We start from the raw sequence: 19838 nt of genomic DNA, 5'->3' as shown, positions 1-19838 counted from the left end.
TAAAGAAGATGTGGCACATATATACAATGGAATATTACTCAGCCATAAAAATAAACGAAATTGAGCTATTTGTAATGAGGTGGACAGACCTAGAGTCTGTCATACAGAGGGAAGTAAGTCAGAAAGAGAAAGACAAATACTGTATGCTAACACATATATATGGAATTTAAGGAAAAAAAATGTCATGAAGAACCTAGGGGTAAGATAGGAATAAAGACACAGACCTACTAGAGAATGGACTTGAGGATATGGGGAGGGGGAAGGGTACGTGTGACAAAGCAAGAGAGAGGCATGGACATATATACACTACCAAAGGTAAGGTATATAGCTAGTGGGAAGCAGCTGCATAGCACAGGGAGATCAGCTCGGTGCTTTGTGACTGCCTGGAGGGGTGGGTGGGAGGGAGACTCAAGAGGGAAGAGATATGGAAATATATGTATATGTATAACTGATCCACTTTGTTATAAAGCAGAAACAAAAAAAATGTGGTATGTACACACAATGGAATAGTATTCAGCCTTAAAAAGGAAAGTAATTCTGACACGTTACAACATGGATGAACCTGCAGGACATTATGATAAATGAAATAAGCCACTTACAAAAAGACAGATACTGTATGATTCTACTTATATAAAGTACCTAGAATAGTCAAATTCATAGAGCCATGAAGTGGAATGGTGCTTGTCAGGGTCTGGGGGATGGAGAAGGGGAAATTACTATTTAATGGGTATAGGGTTCCAATTTTATAAGATGAAAAGAGTTCTAGAGATGGATGGGGATGGTGGTTGCACAATAATGTGGATGTATTTAATGCCACTGAACTCTATACTCAAAATGGTTAAGAGTAAATTTTATGCGAGGTGTACTTTACCACAATTAAAAATAATTTTAAAGAAATCTTCCCAATCAAAACATATTCTTCCTATGCCCCAATTTCTCTTGGTCCTTCACTCCATAAAGCATAAATAATAATTGGTTTTAACCCCCTAATGGTCAACATAGTGGTGGGATTCACATATTATGTCAGGTGTTGTGTGTGTGTGTGTTGGGTTCTAAATAAAACTCACTACACTCTATTCTACATATGCATAAAGATGACCCTCACTGTTCTAAAGCTTTCTCACAAAGGGGCATTTCTAGGGATGTTAGCCAGAGAACAAATAGGGTGAAATCCTTGCTTTTTTTTTAAGTCCTTGCTTTTTAAAAGAACGATAAAGCATAGAATATCAAAGAAGGTGGGTGAGAAGCAGCTGCTTCCATTCACCCCCTGGACCTCACTGGTTCCTAGATGTCTCCCAGGCCAGTGTCCTGCTTGATCATACATGCCAGCCTAAGCCCTCAGCGCTGTATCTGGATGGTCCTGACGTGAAAGTGAGAGGAACTTATCTGATTTCCCTTGGCCCTTCTTGGGACTTGCACCTCTCACAATAAATGACATGCATGCCTTCTTCCCATCTATTGCACTGTGTAAAACGCCTGCGGGTTGTAACACTTAAGTCCAAATTCTGGTGCAGCAAGTACAGCTACAAGTAAATCCCTGCCAGGCAGAAGGATCAGTCTCCGGCCACTACTTCAAGAAATACGTGAAATAAAATATTCTGGCATCTCTGAAATAACCCCTTTTTGGTCAAGGCCCTCATCATCTCTTTCTCCTGGTTTATTTTAGTTGCTTTCTAACTCCAGCCTCACTCACCCTCCCCAGGATGGTAGGAGAGTTACCTAATGCCTACAGGATAAAGTTCGGGGTTAAACTTCCTAGCTTGAGGTTCCTTTATTTGCTGTCTTGACCTTTCTGCATTCCCTGCCCTTCCCGCCCTCAGCCACTCAGCATTACTGTTTCTTAATCCCCGGTTCTTCTTCCCACCTCCACATAGTGGCACACCCTGATCCTTCAGAGCCTGGGACGCTCGTCTCAGATGTCGCCATCTAGTGAACTTCTACTCACCTTTCAAGATCCATCTCAAAGGTCACTCCTATGAAGTCTCCATGGATTCCCCTGGGAGCTCTTTCCTCAGAGACACCACTTACTACCACAATAGACTAAAACTTCTCTGAAAGCTGGGACCCTGCCTGTTCCAAAGCAAATCTGCCCCGGACTCCAACATCAGCCAAATCCCCGGGATGGGTTTTAAAAGTGACCCACCCTAGAGAACGGATGCTGCACCCTGGGTACTTAATGCTGGCTTGGCCCACTCTGAGCCCCTGCTCACCACTTCCCCTGTGACCCACCATTTCTTACTCCCTTGCTTTACCCAGTCTGTGCTCTTATATTGTTCAGGTACAAGCATGTCTCTTGCACTAAGTTATAAACTTTGCAGAGAGTAGGAACCACGTCTCACTCCCTTCTGGATCCTCCACATTTTCTGGCTTAAGACTGCACATGGCAAGAGCTAGGTTTGTTACATAAATAAACAGACAAATCCCCATGGCATCTGTGGGCATGACTTGGAGGAGGTAGGGGGTAGGTTGGGAGTTTTGAGAGAAATCAGAGAAACTCTAGGTGAGCTGAATGTAGCTTCCTACCTCCAATGGAGGGTGAAAATTACTTGAAACCTCTTGGGCAGTTCTCTGGGAGATGGAGAAAAGATGGAGATGGAGAAAAGGGAATGCAGTAAGGAGGAGATACAACGCAAGGACACAGCATGCCATACTCAGAGGTGAAGTGGTGGCTTGCTATAGTAATGGCTTGCTATAGCTATGGCAATAGAAGGCAGCAAATATTTTCAGCAGTCTTAAAACTCAATGGCTTGAGTTAATAATTATAGGGACTTCCCTGGTGGCGTAGTGGTTAAGAATCTGCCTGCCAATGCAGGAGACACGGGTTTGAGCCCCAGTCCGGAAGGATCCCACGTGCCGCGGAGCAACTAAGCCCGTGTGCCACAACTACTGAGCCTGCGCTCTAGAGGCCACGAGCCACAAGTACTGAGCCCACATGCTACAACTACGGAAGCCTGCGCACCTAGAGCCCGTGCTCTGCAACAAAGAGAAGCCACCACAATGAGAAGCCCATGCACCTCAATGAAGAGTAGCTCCCGCTCGCCGCAACTAGAGAAAGCCCACGCGCAACAACAAAGACCCAACACAGCCAAAAATAATTAAAATAATTATAATAATTTTATAAAAATTCTATTATAATTAAAATAATTAAAATTTAAAATAATTAAAATAATAATAATTATAGTAGTGGTAATAATAATAGTAGTAGTAGTGGTAGTAATAATAAAAAATAATAATAATATGGAAAAATATTCAAAATGTTAACAGCAGCTGCCTCTGGGTTCTAAAATCACAACCAGTTCTGTTGTGAGTTTCCCCCTCTGTTTTTCTTTAAAACTCAACTGCCATTTGCTCTGGAAACAGTATATGAATGGACATGATTTTTAAAAACTGAAATTATATTTTAAAAGCCACAACATACTTTACCTCTAGAGTCCCAGTCAATGTGTGTAATGTAACTAGAAGCACCTTTACAGATGCCAACCCTTTTGCTTGTAAGGACGTTGTAAATATCCACAAAGTTATCATGGGATGCCACAGCAAGGTATTTTCCTGTATCTATAAAGAAAAAATGAGTGGTTAACACCAAAACATTTTATGTGGGAATTTACTTCCAGGGACTTAGCATTTTTAAATGGGTTAAAGGTCAAGGAAATATTTTAAAAGGGTCCACTCTTGTAACTTTTTGTCCCAACACGTTTTAAAAAGTTTTGCTGTCATCTTCACCTTTTGAAAATTTAATGTCAGAGATCATTTCTTTTCTGTGATGGAAGGAGACCATGTCTTCAACAGTGTCAGCATTTACAACCAGGAAACTCCCATCATTCAACCCAACTGCTAAGGCTTTCCCATCAGGGGAGAAAGCACAGCATCTTCCACCTACAAAAGAATCCACAAAGAGCACTGTTATGATCCGAGACTTTGCTACCAAACAAAGCAAATGAAGAGATGGGGAAGTGTGCATGTGTCTATGGACACGTGACTGTGTCTTTAACACTCCTGGTGAGAAGAACTAAAACTTCATAATTTAAAATATCTCTTCCCTCCAAACCCAAGGACAATGATTATAATATTAAAAGTAAGTTTTCAATTTCTTTGAGGTTTATCCATTCATTTCTTCGTATCTGAATACCTGGAGTTTTCAAAACACAAGTAGAGTGAAGGGGGAAAAGGAATAAAGGATTAATATAACCAGTATTTCTACTCCCAAGATGTGATACTTAAGAATGGGAGTTCTGTAATAAAATTTCTGGAAACTAATTTTTTTCATATCATGCTTTACACACAGAACTTACTTTAGAGCACCTTGTTGTTCTACTTTTAGTCACTCTAATTCTCTGATCCATGGATTATAATCCATAATTCTAGAGGTGGAAGATTTTGTTCCTGTCTCTTCTCTCATGAGAAGAATGGAATATGGACATTCTCTCCAAGGGTGTCTGCAAAACTGGGCTGAGGGTGCTACATGATCGATGCTATCTACTGCTTTGTAGGGTCACAGGGAGACATTTCCACACGAAGAGTATGGACTCGGTGGGGGGTATATTTAATAAGAATCCTATTTAAGGACAGGCCCCTCCCTGGCCCTGTTCTTACTGTCAAGACTTTGGTGAGCACAGCCCTAGGATGGGACAGTCGTGCTGCCTTGTGCTAAGGCATTCCAAACTGTGCTTCCACACCCACCCCTCATCCACTGTTCAGAGCAGGCTGAAAAGCCACATTCACACCAATAACTTTAAATTGGCTCATGTCAAGTATAAAATACCTTCCTTCCTTTCTTCATCCATTCACTTTGCAGTTATTTACCTACTATGTATCAGGCACGGTGCTAGTGCTGAAAGAACAGAAAGACCAGCCCTTGAGGGGGGACAGCACGATTAGGTTAAGCATAAAAATTTATTGTACATGGGCTTCCCTGGTGGCGCAGTGGTTGAGAGTCCACCTGCCAATGCAGGGGACACGGGTTCGTGCGCCGGTCCAGGAAGATCCCACATGCCGCGGAGCGGCTGGGCCCGTGAGCCATGGCCGCTGAGCCTGCGCGTCCAGAGCCTGTGCTCTGCAACGGGAGATGCCACGGAAGTGAGAGGCCCGCGTACCGCAAAAAAAAAATTTATTGTACGAATGATGACACTGGACAGTAAAAGGGAGAGCTATTAATAATTACACCAGGACACCAGCTGTTAACTGGGTTGAGTGGCCATCCTAACTCAGATGTGTTAGTTGTTCTTTTGAACTAATTTTTAACCTAGTGAATAAAGTCCATTGGCTGATATTCAAGTCACTCACAGCGAGGACTTGGTCTGTTATTTCCCCAATACAAATTAGTGGCCAAATTATTCAGTCCTGTAGTGGGTAAGAGCATGGGCTTTGGAGTCAGACTTGGGTTTGAATCCTGGCTCCACTACCTACTGAGACCCAGAAGTCCAGTGTGAAGAGAGGCAATATGGTGGAGGGAGGCCTCATCATGCAGTGGCCACAGGTGTGCTCTCTGAAGCCACGCTGCTTGAGTATGAATTCAGTTCCATCACTTACTATCTGTGCAACTTTGGGCAAATGACTTAAGTTCTCTGTGCCTCAGCTTCATAATTTGTAAGTGGAAATAAAAAAGGCCTTACTCATTGGGTTCCCGTGAAGACCAAAGGCGAAGTGCTAGCACGGTTACTGGCTCAGCAATATTAGCCGCTGTCATTATTGTCACTATTGTCTTGACACCTCTTTTCATTTTATCCCCCTAGAATACTTTCCCCATGTCTATTTATAAAAGTACCTAGCACAACTACTCTGGGGCCAGGCCCCAATCTCACCCCTTCCTGTCTTAACTTTCACAAATCCTTTGAGCCTCAGCTCTTAGGTTTCCTCCCTGATGGAGTTGTCTCTGGCTGTGGGCCTTACCCTGAGCCTCCACGATACCTTGCTTGTGCCAGAGATCTTTTGTTTGTCCTCACCCCCTCTCTGCCCTGCTCTGTGCTGGGAGCTAGCCTTCCTGGACTCGATCAGTGGGCCCCTCACCCCCTGGCTTCTGATTCATTTGGTCAAGGGGCAGCAGGAGACTGGAGGGAGGGTAACAGGGAAGGAAGGATAAAGCACAGGGAGGCTGGGGCATGTGCTCCCTTGGCTGCCTCCCTGTGGGGTCACTGCATGCTGGCTGAACCTCCGGGCTGACGATCACAGCCCCTGCCAGGCTGTCGTCTCACACAGCTCTCACTTTCAAGGTTCCAGCAACTGCCCCTCCTCTTGTCCCTTCAGGCCCAGGGCCGGCAATGGTACCCGGCTGTTACTAGCTGCATTGTGCTGCACCAGCCCTGGTCATTTCCTATACCCTGCCCACCCCTTTACAAATAGTCCCGTTCTGAGACGCTCCTCAAGTTACCCAATTGGAATGGATCAGCCGTTGCTGGGAATCTGTTCAAATTTTGTCCGTCTCTGACACTAGTGACAGGACTGTTCACCCTGGGATCCCCAGCGCCTGATATACAGAAGCTGCTCAATAAATGTTTCCTGAATTTGCACTTCTTGGTATACCTCTTAGCTCTAGTGCATACGGGTGTGCAATACATATTTATTCGTTTCTTGATATTAACTATTATTTTTAAACTGACTTTCATTTTTCAGTCATAAAATCAGTTCTGGAGACTGTTAGGCATAAAAATAAGCAGCATTCTTTACAAGCTGATGAGTTTCAACTGGCTCCCACAGTTCTAGATGAGAAGAGGAAGGACATATTGCCCCCAGGTGGCAAATGTCTGTGCAGTGCAAGGAAATAAAGAATAGAGCTGGGCACTGATAGATCAGGCCAGGCTTCTGGAACGATTCTCCAGGTGATTAGCTATATGTGTAGCAACAAACACTAAATCCCCATCACCCAGCAAATCTGGGGGCATGTAATAGGTGCGCTCGGTAAATATTAGCTGGACGAACAGACGAACGAATCCAATACTTTCGGGTGTAAATACTTTTACAGATGTGTACGGGGACGTCACGTACCTTTTTTGAGTTTCCGTACTGCCAGCATACGGTGCTGGGAGGATAGTTCCCAGATCCGCAGTGTTTTATCGTCGCTCACTGTTGCGCAGACAGGCAGGCGAGGGTGAGCCGCCAGCCCCCATACTTCTCCTTCCATGTGCCCCTGTAGGGGAGGAAACGGGGCAACAAAAACCAGTTCATGCTTCTCGGCTAGCCCTTCCTGCGAGTGTCCCAAACAGGTTCAAATATGAACAAACACAGTTTGAGTTTCCTGGAGCCAAAGTGATTGTACTGGATAAATTTTTCGCTTGAACTTGAATCTAAATCTGGGCCTGCGTGATGCTAAAGCATTCATTTGGAAAGCAAAGTAGGGACTCACATTGCTCCTAAATTTTCTTTATATGTTGCCGAACATCTTTCTATTTAGAAACATCCAAGTAAATAAGGAACTGCTCTCATTTTATCCTGTTTGACATTGAATAAACACAGTATATATGTAACTTTTCATAAAACAGCTTGGTCACAATGACACAAACCACTTTCTTCCATAAAACCATATTCTAAAAAATGGAGGTACCGCTTATCTCTGTCAGAGGAACTGGACAGCAATATTCTTGTTAATTAATTCTATTTCAGTTCTTTGAATGCACAGATTTGGCAGAGCAGATTAGAGAGAGCTAAATTTTCATTTTAAGCGTCCTGGGTATAGCTCAGGGTCAGCATTTATTCACAAATTGTTCTATCCATGGAGCACAGAAAACCGAAAGGGGCTTGATAGGCATTGGACAAATTCCACATGCTGACGTCTTACCACAAACACACTTAACTGGCTTAGAATAATAACTGAGATGAAACAGTGTTTAACGAATGAACAATCAGGGAGAAAATGAATCTGATTTTTCTAACTTATCACTCAGTAAAGCAGTGTAACGAATGATTAGATACGGAACAATAAAACAGACCAGATTGTTTACTGAATTTCTGCTTTTAGTGGCTAATTATAAAAAGGCTTTGCTTAGTAAAGCAAAAAGGAAGACCACACACAGGCATCTGAAAGGTGTTTGTAGTTGGAACGCTTTGGGGAACAGGTGGCTCTCCAAAGAGAAACTGGAAGATTCCGGTTTAACTGGGGAGCTGTTTGAGCAAAACAGTAATTTGGCAGAAGATACAAAGTTCCCAATGCAGCTGACATTCAAATATCTGAGAAGGGCGTAGATATTGGTTTTGAATTTATTAGATTTGGAGCACCCGACATCCCCAGTTTTCTAGTTTCCTTCCCTTTAGAAGCCTCCCACCCCCAAGGCCACGGTCAGAGGATGGGTCAGGCGTGAGCCCTCCCTTGTCCACCAGACTGGATCTGCTTGGGGCTCTTTTACAGACTGAGTCCTTTTGCACACAGAGGACAGGGTTGTGGGGCTCTCAGACCCTTTCAAACCACTGCATCATATATTGATTTAAAATGGTATTTCTTTAATCTAATATGATTATGTACTTTAATTCCTGGATCCTATAGGAACGGACAGTGAGTGGGGCAGGCTGGAAGTCTCTTGAGTGGCACAAGGAAATGAGCTTGGGACTTTACTTTCCTCCTGACCACCCTAAAACTAATAATAACCAGCTGCATAATTGACAGTTGACTATATGCAAAGTGTATACAATGGGGATTTTCAGAACTCACCTCCTGTCTCTTCTCTCCTCCCCCCAACCTATTCTCTTAAAAAAAAAAAAACAACAATCTATTCCAAGTAACATTGAATTGCCATGCTACAGAAACTAGAAAAATGGTTCTGAAATCTCCCCACAGCAGGATAGCTGATGGTCTTGACGCTGCCTCTACTATTCCTTAACTTTCCCTCCGTGTCCACCTCTCAGGACAGGACTGTCAGCCCCTACAGTAAGCCCTATTCCACCACACAGAGCACAGGGCTGGTCTTGGCAGGAGCCCAACAAACACTGATTGAACTGAACTACTGAGTTCTACCTAGGAGGAGATGGCAAATGGTTGACAGACTGGAAGAGGAAAGAGAGATGCTGAGATAAAGGAAAAGAATGGCACACGTGTAAGGAGAGAAGATGGTCCTCCCAGCTCCACCACCTGCCTGCCCAGTGCTTAGGGGGTCATGCCTTCTGCACTGTTTTCATGCAGTCTCCATGCTGAGGCGTGTGGAGAACAGTCTGGTGGAGTGACAAAGAAAAGGCTCTGGTACCCGACAAAGCTTGGTGTGAATCCCAGCCCTGCAGTTCTTAGCATGTAGTTGTGGGCAGTTTACTGGGTTTTGAGCCCCTCATCTATAAAACAATTATAACTAAGCAAAGCTGTCGTGGAGATGAGAGAGGAACTTTGTACAAGAGTATTGCCTGACACATAGTAGGTGCTCAATAAATGGCACCTGTGGTTATTTGCCTTATTAGAACAACAGAAACAAATATAGTAAAGAATAGAGTTGAAGAGAATGAAAAAGTGAAAAGCCTTTATTGTCAAGTTTAAAACATATTTAAACAAAATTAGCTCAGCTATTATTTACTTTTTAAAATTTGAAAATGTAGAGTTTAAATCTTCCGGTGCTATTTAAATCATATTGTAGTATAAATCTTACAACATACTTAGCAATATAGCATGTGGCAAACAATTTAAAGTCTCAAAAATTTGAGGATTAAAAAGAAAGAAACACTGAACTTTCAATAAAATTAAATAAAAAGTCATGGTCAAGGAAAACGAAGGCAAGTGCAGCTGCAGAATAAAGAAATCTCCCCTCAAGGACGCATCTCAGCACAGTTCTCAATCTGGGCTGCCTGTAGCAATCAGCTACAGAGCTTCTGAGGTTTGCTTCTAACACAGAACTTTTTTTAAAACACAGATTCTTATTCAGGATATCCAGGGTGGGGCCTGAGCACATGCACTTAAAAAACCTGATCCGTGATGTGTGTGCAGACCTGCTCTCAGGTGTAGCAAATCAGAGGGCCCCTTTCAGTGGGATTTTGGGGACTAGTCCTAATACAGCAAGGCGGCAGGTATGCATCAGGTCAGATGTGCTGGACAGGTGACCCTCATGATGCTCCTGGTTTTCACACTCTTGTGTAACCACCTCCCTTTGAGTGCGGTATAGCCTGTGGCTTGTTACCAACCAATAAGATATGGCAAAGGGGATGGATGTTCATGATCACACGTATGTGATGATATGATTATGTTATTTAAAGTTACTTAAAGGCACAGTAGTACCCGTTTTTCCTCTTTCCCTTGCTCTCTTTGAGGAAGCAAGCAGCCATGTTGGGGAACCCCATGTGATGAGGAACTATAGGCAGCCTCTGAGAGCTGAGGGTGGCCTCTGGTCAATAGCCAGCAAGAAACGGAAGCCCTCAGTCCTGCATCCCCAACGAACTGAACTCTGCCAACAACTCGAGTGACCTTGGAGCAGATCCTTCCACAGTTAAGCCTCCGATGAGACCACGGCCCTGGCCCTTATTGCAGCCTTACAAAACCTTAAACGGAGGACCCAGTTAAACTGTGTTCAGACTCCTGACCTGCAGAAACCATAAGATAAGGAATGTTTTTCTTTTAAGCTGCTAAGTTTGTGACAATTTGCTATACAGCAATAATGATTAATACAGCATTTGCCTGACCCTGAAAGTGAGTGTCTCCCTAAATTTTGTGCCCTAAGTGCCCCCCATTGCCTCATCCTGGTTCCAGCTCTGGTGTGAATTGTGGTTTAGGATGTGTGCAAACACAGTACCTGAATGAGCAGTGTCATTGGGCCATTCTTATCAATTTCCAAGATCTCTCCATTTTTCGTTCCCACCAGGATATGTCCATGTCCCAAAGTGATGGCACGAATTGAAGGGTTATCTTCCAAAAGCAAGCCTGAGGAGGAAAAATTGCATTTAATACTGCAAATGTTATATTTAGTATAATGAAAAATAAAACAATTGTAATGATTATATAAATTCTCTTTTTATAGTTCCAAAGTACTAGGTACTAGGCAATTATCCTTGATATTTCTACCAGGAGCCAAGGGCTCTGAATGTGGAAGAAAAAAAGACAGTTGATTTGGTAATGGTTTTCCAAGAACTTAGTACTATCTTTTCCATCTCTAGGAACAGAAAGATTTCTACTGCATACTCAGGAGTGGCACCTTTTGAGCTGGTTGACAATGCTGCTCTTTTAATGGCATAAGTCTTCAAGCATCTTTCAAACATATCATCCCAGAGTTCCACAATTCCATCCTTTCCACCTGTTACAAAACCCTGTGAAGGCACACATCAGAATAATGTACACATCAAAATGACAAGGTACCCACCCAGCCTCAAAAGGATTTCCCCTTGGGTAAAGAAGTTTTGTTTGTGTTTTCTTCCTAAGTATAGGAGGCTGAAAAATCTGAATGATAACATAATATTAATATAATATTTTCTGGAAGCTTCTCTCCCCTATTTCTCTAGCAGGATTAAACACTTTCTCATTGTGTGTCCATTTCACTTTCTTCAGACCATTGGTTGGAATTTGGCACCCTGAATCATGGATGGTCATTTCTGTGCCCAGTCCCCTGACTGGAATGTGGATTCTTACAGAAAAGGACCAATCTCAAAGCCTGGCAGAGTTTCTGGTATCTCATATATTCCTGCTGAATGAATTGGAATTAACATCACAATTAAAAATGACTGTTAAATATTTTAAAATATTTACGTCCAGGAAAAACATCATTATTTATTATTAAGAGTAACTTAGGGGCTTCCCTGGTGGCGCAGTGGTTGAGAGTCTGCCTGCCAATGCAGGGGACATGGGTTCAAGCCCTGGTCTGGGAAGATCCCACGTGCCACGGAGCAGCTGGGCCCGTGAGCTACAAATACTGAGCTCTGCGCGTATGGAGCCTGTGCTCTGCAGCAAGAGAGGCCGCGACAGTGAGAGGCCCGCGCACCGCGATGAAGAGTGGCCCCCGCTTGCCACAACTAGAGAAAGCCCTCGCACAGAAACGAAGACCCAGCACAGCCAAAAATAAATAAATGAATAAATAAATTTAAAAAAAAAAAAAAAAAAAAAAAAAAGAGTAACTTAGGTATTTCACATAACAAAACTATCCTGCTATTTTGTTCAATACACAACAATTTCCACAATAACTAAAATCCAGATTAATTTTTACAAAACCTGGAAAGTAAGAAGTTTAACATATTGGGTATTTTTTGCTAGATGATGATTTCTACTCTTGTTCTAAGCTTATGATTTCTTGGCTTTATTAGTTTTCCTTTTTGGCAACTTACATATACAAACTGTTCTTTAAAAAGTTGTTTGTTTTTTTTTTTAAAGAAAAATACTGAGTAAGTCATTCTGTTTCCTCAGAAACTTCTAATGTACTTCATTTCAATGAAGTTCACAAGGAAATAATATTTTGGAAGTTTATTATATTAAATATCCTTATTTATCCTTATTATAGATTGTGAACCTGGGGACATTCACTCTCCAAATTAAATTTAAATGCAGTATAATGTGATATCCCTGCCATTTCCCACGATTTTTCAGCTTAAGTTACCAAGCAATAAAAGAGTTTAAACAAGTTATATCACATCAACTTCTGAGTCTACAAAAAACTTTGCATTCTGCTTTAATCTTTTCTAAAACTTGAAGTTTAATCAAAAACAAATTTGCTAGTGAAAAACAACTTAACCACTAAAACAACCATTGTAGTTGCACATCTAACAAGAACCTACTTCCATAGCGGGATCAGCATATTTACCTGGGAACAGGTAAATGCAAAATGAGGCTTACCTTAATAAGGTGTATTAGGTGGCTTAGACTGTTTGGAGGTCAGAGAGCACACATAAACTGGTACCATCAGCAAACTAGCAGTGAACAAAAAATTGATATTTTCTGGCAAATTGATTGAAGAAACTGTTTTAAGGGCACTGAAGGTAAGTGTGATCTATTTATTTTTTTTGCCATGCCTCGAGGCATGCAGGATCTTAGTTCCCCAACCAGGGATCGAATCCGTGCCCCCTGCAGTGGAAGCAGGGAGTCCTAACTGCTGGACTACTGGGGAATTCCCAAGTGTGATCTTTATTTAAAAGAACACTGCAAGGCAGGGGACAGATCAGGACAAAGATGAGCTTGAGGAGAAGTACAGCTGGTGTGATGGTTAATTTTATGTGTCAACTGACTGGCCACAGGGTGCCCAGATTAAATATGATTCCTGTGTGTGTCGGTGAGGGTGTTTCTCGATAAGATCAGTATTTGAATTGCTAGATTCAGTAAACTGCCTTCCCCAATGTAGATGGACATCATCAAATTCATTGAGAGCTTGAATAGAACAAAAGGTAGAGGAAGGACAAAATCACCCTCCTTTTTCCTGTCTCACTGATTGAGCTGGGACATCTTATCTTTTCCCACCCTCAGACTGGGATTTACACCATTGGCTCCCCTGGTTCTCAGGCCTTTGGGCTTGAACTGAATTACACCATCGGTTTTTCTGGGTCTCCAGCTTGCAGATGGCTTAAGTGGGACTTCTCAGCCTCCGTAAGTCCATGAGACAACTCCTTATAATAAATCTCCTTTTTGTATATGTATATGTATATGTATGTGTATATCTCTATCTATATCTACATCCTACTGGTTCGGTTTCTCTGGAGAACTAACACAGCCAGTGAAAAGACTTCACTCTGACACGCTTGTTAAAACTGAGCCTGTCTACACAGGAACAAGCTGGTTATCAACATAACTTCAGGTCATACTGACGGGAGGGACAATAATGCAAACACCAGGCACTTCCAGGTTTCTGCTCATTGTACCACCGAGGTGGAAGACTGTGTTGAAATATTTCTCAGGACTCTCTTGCTACTGCGTGTCTGCATTTATCCCAACACTTCTTAAGGAGTCCTTAGGAGTGACAGCCAGGAAGAAAAAGTGTGAAAACAGAAGAGAGAAGTTGCACATAAAGAAATAATTATAAACAAAAGAGAAATTTAAAGACCATTTGTGCTCCCCTCCATTCATGATAACTATTTCCTAATTCAGAGGGTACTGTTTTTACACACAGGCATCCTCTTGGTGTGGACCTTCCTAAGCCTAACTTAAACTTTTAGAAAGCTAATGAGGAAAGTAGACTATACCTTATCCAATGCATACATAGCAAACACGGGCCCGTCATGAGCTTTCACTGTCTTTAGTAGGAGAATCTCCTTCCAAATAAAAATATCTCCAGTAGCTGCTCCTGAGAACACCAGATCTTCCATTCGCCCATAAGAAACGCACATCATTGTTTCTAACTTTCCAACACTTCCAAAAATTCCTCTTTTAGAGGTGAAGCCCCCACCTGGAGTGGACCAAGAGTATTTATTACTTTTTGAAAAACTGACACCTTCTATGGACATTTAGAATGATCATCTTCAGTGAAAAACCCAGTGTGTCTACATTATGTGTCTACATAAAGCTGTATTAAAATGGCAGAAAACATCATAACAAAAACATTATAAAAGGTTTTCTCCTTCACGCATTAATTCGGCGCTTGTTGAATCCCTACTTTGTGGCGGGCACAGTGGTTGACACTGGGGTACAAAGGTGAAAAGGAAGAGTTCCTGCCTTCAGGAACTTAAGGTCTGGCTGGGGAGAGAATGTGATATACATCTCTAACCAAGGTTCAGCGCAAGTTCTGTGCCAGCCAGAGGAAGGGGTGACTGAGTGCCCTGGGGAGCCAGGCAAGTCTTTCTGAATGCTGACCAAAGCAAGTGAAAACAGCAGTGGCTGTAATGTAAAATGTAAATATGTTTTATGTATGTTTTGCCTCAATTTTTATCACAGTGACTTTGGGGTGAGAAAAACGAATCACTGTGTAGGAGAAGTACATCAGATTTGTTCCTTAAATGTTCACATTTCCCTATACTTTCTTATTAGCACTGAGAAACTCAGACTCATTCCAGACAACTGTAGGCAGGCTGGCTCTCCAGGCATGGTGGGTGCATGACCCTTTCTTCAAAAGCAGAAGGCATTGGAACAGTAGCTTTTTGCCCAGTAAAAGATTGGGCTTCGTACCAAAGTTGATACTAAGAATTCAGAAACAGTCCCAATGAAAGGTCTGACCTATTAGTGAGAAAAACAAGATATCCTTCCATGTCTTGTCCTGCTTATTTACTCATCCTTATTATCAGCATTATAAACCACAAGTATTTATTTTGACCACTTACTGTGTGTCATATTTAATTCATGTGTTAAATGCAGTTATAAATAAAAGAACCCTCAAAATATTGAAAATTGTATTCATCCAACTAAAGTGATTATTTCCTGCTCAGTAGTCCAACATAATCACTGCTTTCAGAACTGATGACTGAATATAAAAATAATTATTTTCACAGCAGAACATTCCCCAAAGCTTTCTAGATATTGATGAATATGCATGGCATCATATACAGTGTTCTAAGCTTCACAGCTCAAACATTGCTTGGGAACAAACGTCTTTTAGGCATACTTTAATTTTAGATTGCAGAGACAGGTTAGGTAGTGGTGTTGGTTGTTTTTTTCCCAGCTGGAGTAAAACTTTCAACCACATAAAGGATAAACTCTAACAATGGTACCTGCTTGTTGCCAGAATTTGATGTGCTTGATCCCAACCGTGACCAGTCTGTCAACATGGTGTGGGTTACACTTTACCACAAATATCTTATCTTTATGTCCTCTGTAAGAGACAAATAGGGGGAAAATTCCAGTTTTGATGACAGCACTGCTAGAGAGTTTTATTAAAAGCATGCATTTAGTCTAACTTTCATTAAGCACATCTAATAGGACAAGTAAATTAGAAGACGATTTAAAATACACACGGGGTCTACACTAAAATATTGAGTTTTGGCTTTTCTTCGCATGTTTGAGCCCTTTCTTCTTACCCTACCATTGCTACCAAAATCTACTTAATTATGATTTAAGTAAATTAATGAAATATTTTAAATGGATCAGAATGTCTCCATAAGATAAAATTAATGCCACAACTATAGAATTGTAAATCTTGGGATACAGAGGTCTTGTATAAGAGGAGGGAGAAGATACTGTAAAAGTATTAATGAGAAGCTTCAAATGTAATATTCTTGCTGGGGAAGGCATAACTTTGGGTTAAACAGAGTTTCATCTAGAAATGTATGCACAAGAAGGCGAAGCCCCTGGCTCACATCCATGGAGAGAGAAAGGCTGTGGTCTATCGATTTAAGGCACTCAAGGATGCTGTGCATTCAGAAATGTAAGTTTATAACCCAAGAGTCAGAAGGACAAATATAAAAGTGAGGACTGACTGTAGGATGGAGCTGTAGACCAGCATTCCACAGTGCCAGGGATATTTCTGGTTTAGAGTATAAAGTAATCACATTAGAATCTAAGGATTTACTGGTCTTAATGGACTATTTGATGGTTTTCTCTCGTATACTAGGACCTAACTTTCATTATGTAAAAGAAAAGCAATTAACATAAAGAACATGACTGACTAGTCTCCCTTATGAATACAGATACAAAAATCTTAAATAAAATACTAGCAAAGAGAATCCAACAACATATTTAAAAAACAGTACATTATGACCAAATGCAGGGTGGTTAATTATTAAGGAATCAAATAATACATCATATTAATACATGAGAAAAATTATGTTATTTTCACAGATGCCAAAAAGGCATTTCACAAAAAAAATCTAACACTCACTTGTGATTAAAAAAGTACTCAACTAACACTCAATAAAGTAGGAATTAATGGATGTTTTAGAGTTATCTCTTAGACTTTTATATTTCCCTGCAGTTCTTGACTCTCATTGAGAAACCCAGATTCATTCAAGACCAATTATACACAGACTGGCTCTTCAGACGTTGTGTGCCATTAACCTTTTTTTGAAAACAGAATGTGCTGGAACAGTACCTTATTCATGGTGTGTTTGTGTGTGTGTCTGTGAACTCGAAAGTCAGATTCTTACTTAATGTTATTCCCAATAAAGTCAGGAACAAGACTATCACCACTACCATTTAACATTGTACTGAACATATTACCTAATGCAATCAGACAAGGTCTAAAAAAATTAAAGGCACAGCAGCTGGAACGGAAGAGGTAAAACTATTTCTTTTTGCAGATGATGATAATTACATGTCTAAAAAATTCAAAAGAAAATAACGTACAAATAAGATAATTTAGGAAAGTTGCAGTATATAAAATTAAATACAGAATCAATAACCTTAATATATACAATATCCAGTTGAAAACTATACTGGAAGAAAGAACTCTATTTATAAACAACAATAAAAATATCAAGGCATAAATTTAACAAGAACTGTGCACTATATGCAAATGAGTACAACAACCAAAAAACACCCCATATTTGTAAGATAGAAAAGTAGACTTAAAAAAATGGAAACACATTCCATGTTCTTGGATTTGAAAACTCAATCATAAAGATGTTAATTCTCCTAGCTTTGCTTATAAATTCAACTTGATTCCAATAAAAAAGAGCATTTAGTGTCTGTTCTTTAATCTGGAGTTAGACACCTTGATTTTAAAGTTCTTATGGAAGAATAAAACAGCAGTAATGGCCAGGAAAAGTCTGAAAAAGAAAAGCAAAGTGGGAAGGGTAGCTCTCCTAGATATTAAGACAATTTATAAAGGCTTCATGATTAAAACAGTGTGGTACTGGTGCACAAAGTGACTGACAAACCAATGGCAAAATAGAAAATCTAGAAAGAGACCCAATATTTAAATGTAGTAGGTAATAAAGACAGGTCTCAAATCAATGGGGGAAAAATTTATACTAAAAATAAATGGTGTATGTTACCAAATGCTGGCAAGGATGTGCAGCAACAGGAATTCTCATTCATTGCTGGTGGGAATGCAAGATAGTACAGCTACTTTGGAAGCCATTATGGCAGTTTCTAACAAAACTAAACATGTTCTTACCATAAGATCCAGCAATAATGTTCCTTGGTATTTATCCAAAGGAGTTGAAAACTTACGTCCACACAAAAACCTGCACATAGATGCTTACAGCAGCTTTAATCATAATTGCCAAAACTTGGAAGCAACCAAGATGTTCTTCAGTAGGTGAATGGATTAAAAAAACTGGTACATCCAGACAATGGAGTATTATTCAGTGCTAAAAAGAAATGAGCTATCAAGCCATGAAGAGACATGGAGGAACTTTAAATGGATATTACTAAGTGAAGGAAGACAATCTGAAAAGGCTACATGCTGTATAATTCCAACTAAATGATATTCTGGAAAAGGCAGAACTATGGAGACAGTAAAAAGATTAATGGTTTCCAGGACAGAGGGGAGGGAGGGACAAACAGCCAGAACACAAAGGGTTTTTAGGGCAGTGAATAGTGAAACCATTCTACATGATACTATAATGGTGGATACATGTCATTATACACTTGTCAAAACGCATAGAATGTGCAACACCAAGAATGAACCCTAATGTAAACTGTGGACTTTGGGTGATAATGATGTGTCAATGTAGCTTCATCTATTATAACAAATATACCACTCTGGTGCCAGGTGGGGATTTGAAGGTGGTTGGGAGAGTGGGTATACAGGAACTCTGTATTTTCTGCTCAATTCTGCTGTGAACTTAAACCTGTTCTAAAAAATAGTCTATATAAAAGAGAAAAGGAAAATGGTGTTTGGAACACCTTGATAGCCGTATGGAGAAAGGATAAAATTGAATCTGTTCCTCATAATAGATACTGGGATAAATTTCAAATGATTTAGAGATCTAAATGTAAAGATGAAGCCATAGCAGATTAGAAGAAATCACAAGTGATTTCCTTTTAACCAGAGGACAGGGAACACTTTCCTTAATCGGTCTCAAAATCTTGAAGTGGTAAAGACTGATAAACTTGACCACATAAAAATAAAAGGCTTTGCATGATGAAAAACATCATATCAAACTCAAAAGACAAATGACAAACTAGGGGAAATATCTGCAAGTTATAGACAACAAATATTATTAGCCCCTAATATTTAAAGGACTACTTTATGTGTGAATTGTATTTCAGAGAAACCAAGTGGTTCATGAGAGAAAACTCTTATTTATAGAAGAATTCTAGCTAATATGAAGAATAAATAATAGAATTAGAAAATTATCATTTTCAATCCCTAATAAAATAATCAATTCAGCCCACAGTTGTAAATGGATGCTACAACCATTAGATAATACATGGATGGGAAGCTTTCAATGGAAAGATGAGGCTGATAGTACCAGAACCCACAATGGAGCTGAGTATTACGAAGAGTAGGAGAACCAGACATTTGGGGCAGTGGCACACCATGGGGTGGACTGGAATTCCTGAGAAAGAGGAATTCTATCCCTGACACTGTTTAGAATTGCTGGCTCAGGAGAGTAATAAAAAGCAGACTGGCTTTTAGTTGGTTTTCTTATTCTTTAAAAAACTCCTACAGATAATAGAAGCCCTATTGCTTGCACCTGTCAAGTACTACTCCCACTGCCCCTACCATCTGGTATGCCACTGATTATGTTTCTTTTGATAAAGTGAAACATGAAGTACATATCAGGTACTCTTGACTAAAAAATTGAACTTAGGAGAAAATATCTGCAAATTATATATCTGATAAGGGACTTATATTCAGAATAAAATTTTAGAAACCCTTATAACTCAATAATAAAAAGACAAATAACCCTGTTAAAAATGGGCAAAATACTGATATCTAAATAGACATTTCTACAAAGAAGTTATACAAATGGCCAGTAAATACATGAAAAGATGCTCAGTATCGTTACCTACTGGGGAAATGAAAAACAAAACCTTAATAAGATATCACTTCATATCTACTAGGATGGCTATAATGAAGTGACAATAATAGGTATTGGCAAGTATGTGGAGAAATTGGAATGTTCATTCCTTGCTGGGGGAATGAAAAATA

The 19838-nt window shown here is 40.4% G+C and overlaps 1 protein-coding gene across 1 annotated transcript in view; it reads right to left on the bottom strand.

The window, feature by feature from the left end:
* The window catches only part of EML6 (EMAP like 6), a 355810-nt gene that overhangs the window by 105617 nt on the left and 230355 nt on the right, over positions 1-19838 (bottom strand). The window contains exons 17-23 of the mRNA XM_032652246.1: positions 15511-15611; positions 14053-14255; positions 11091-11202; positions 10692-10819; positions 6982-7123; positions 3724-3876; positions 3424-3555 (exon numbers count right to left, since the gene is read on the bottom strand). Of these exons, the coding sequence (XP_032508137.1) occupies positions 3424-3555; positions 3724-3876; positions 6982-7123; positions 10692-10819; positions 11091-11202; positions 14053-14255; positions 15511-15611 (971 nt within the window). The remainder of the gene's footprint in view (positions 1-3423; positions 3556-3723; positions 3877-6981; positions 7124-10691; positions 10820-11090; positions 11203-14052; positions 14256-15510; positions 15612-19838) is intronic.

This window comes from Phocoena sinus, chromosome 13 (genome assembly GCF_008692025.1).
Source record: "Phocoena sinus isolate mPhoSin1 chromosome 13, mPhoSin1.pri, whole genome shotgun sequence".
In the NCBI taxonomy this organism is placed as follows: domain Eukaryota; kingdom Metazoa; phylum Chordata; class Mammalia; order Artiodactyla; family Phocoenidae; genus Phocoena; species Phocoena sinus.
The sequence above is the reverse complement of the archived record's forward strand: the minus strand, read 5'-3'. Positions and strand labels throughout refer to the sequence as shown.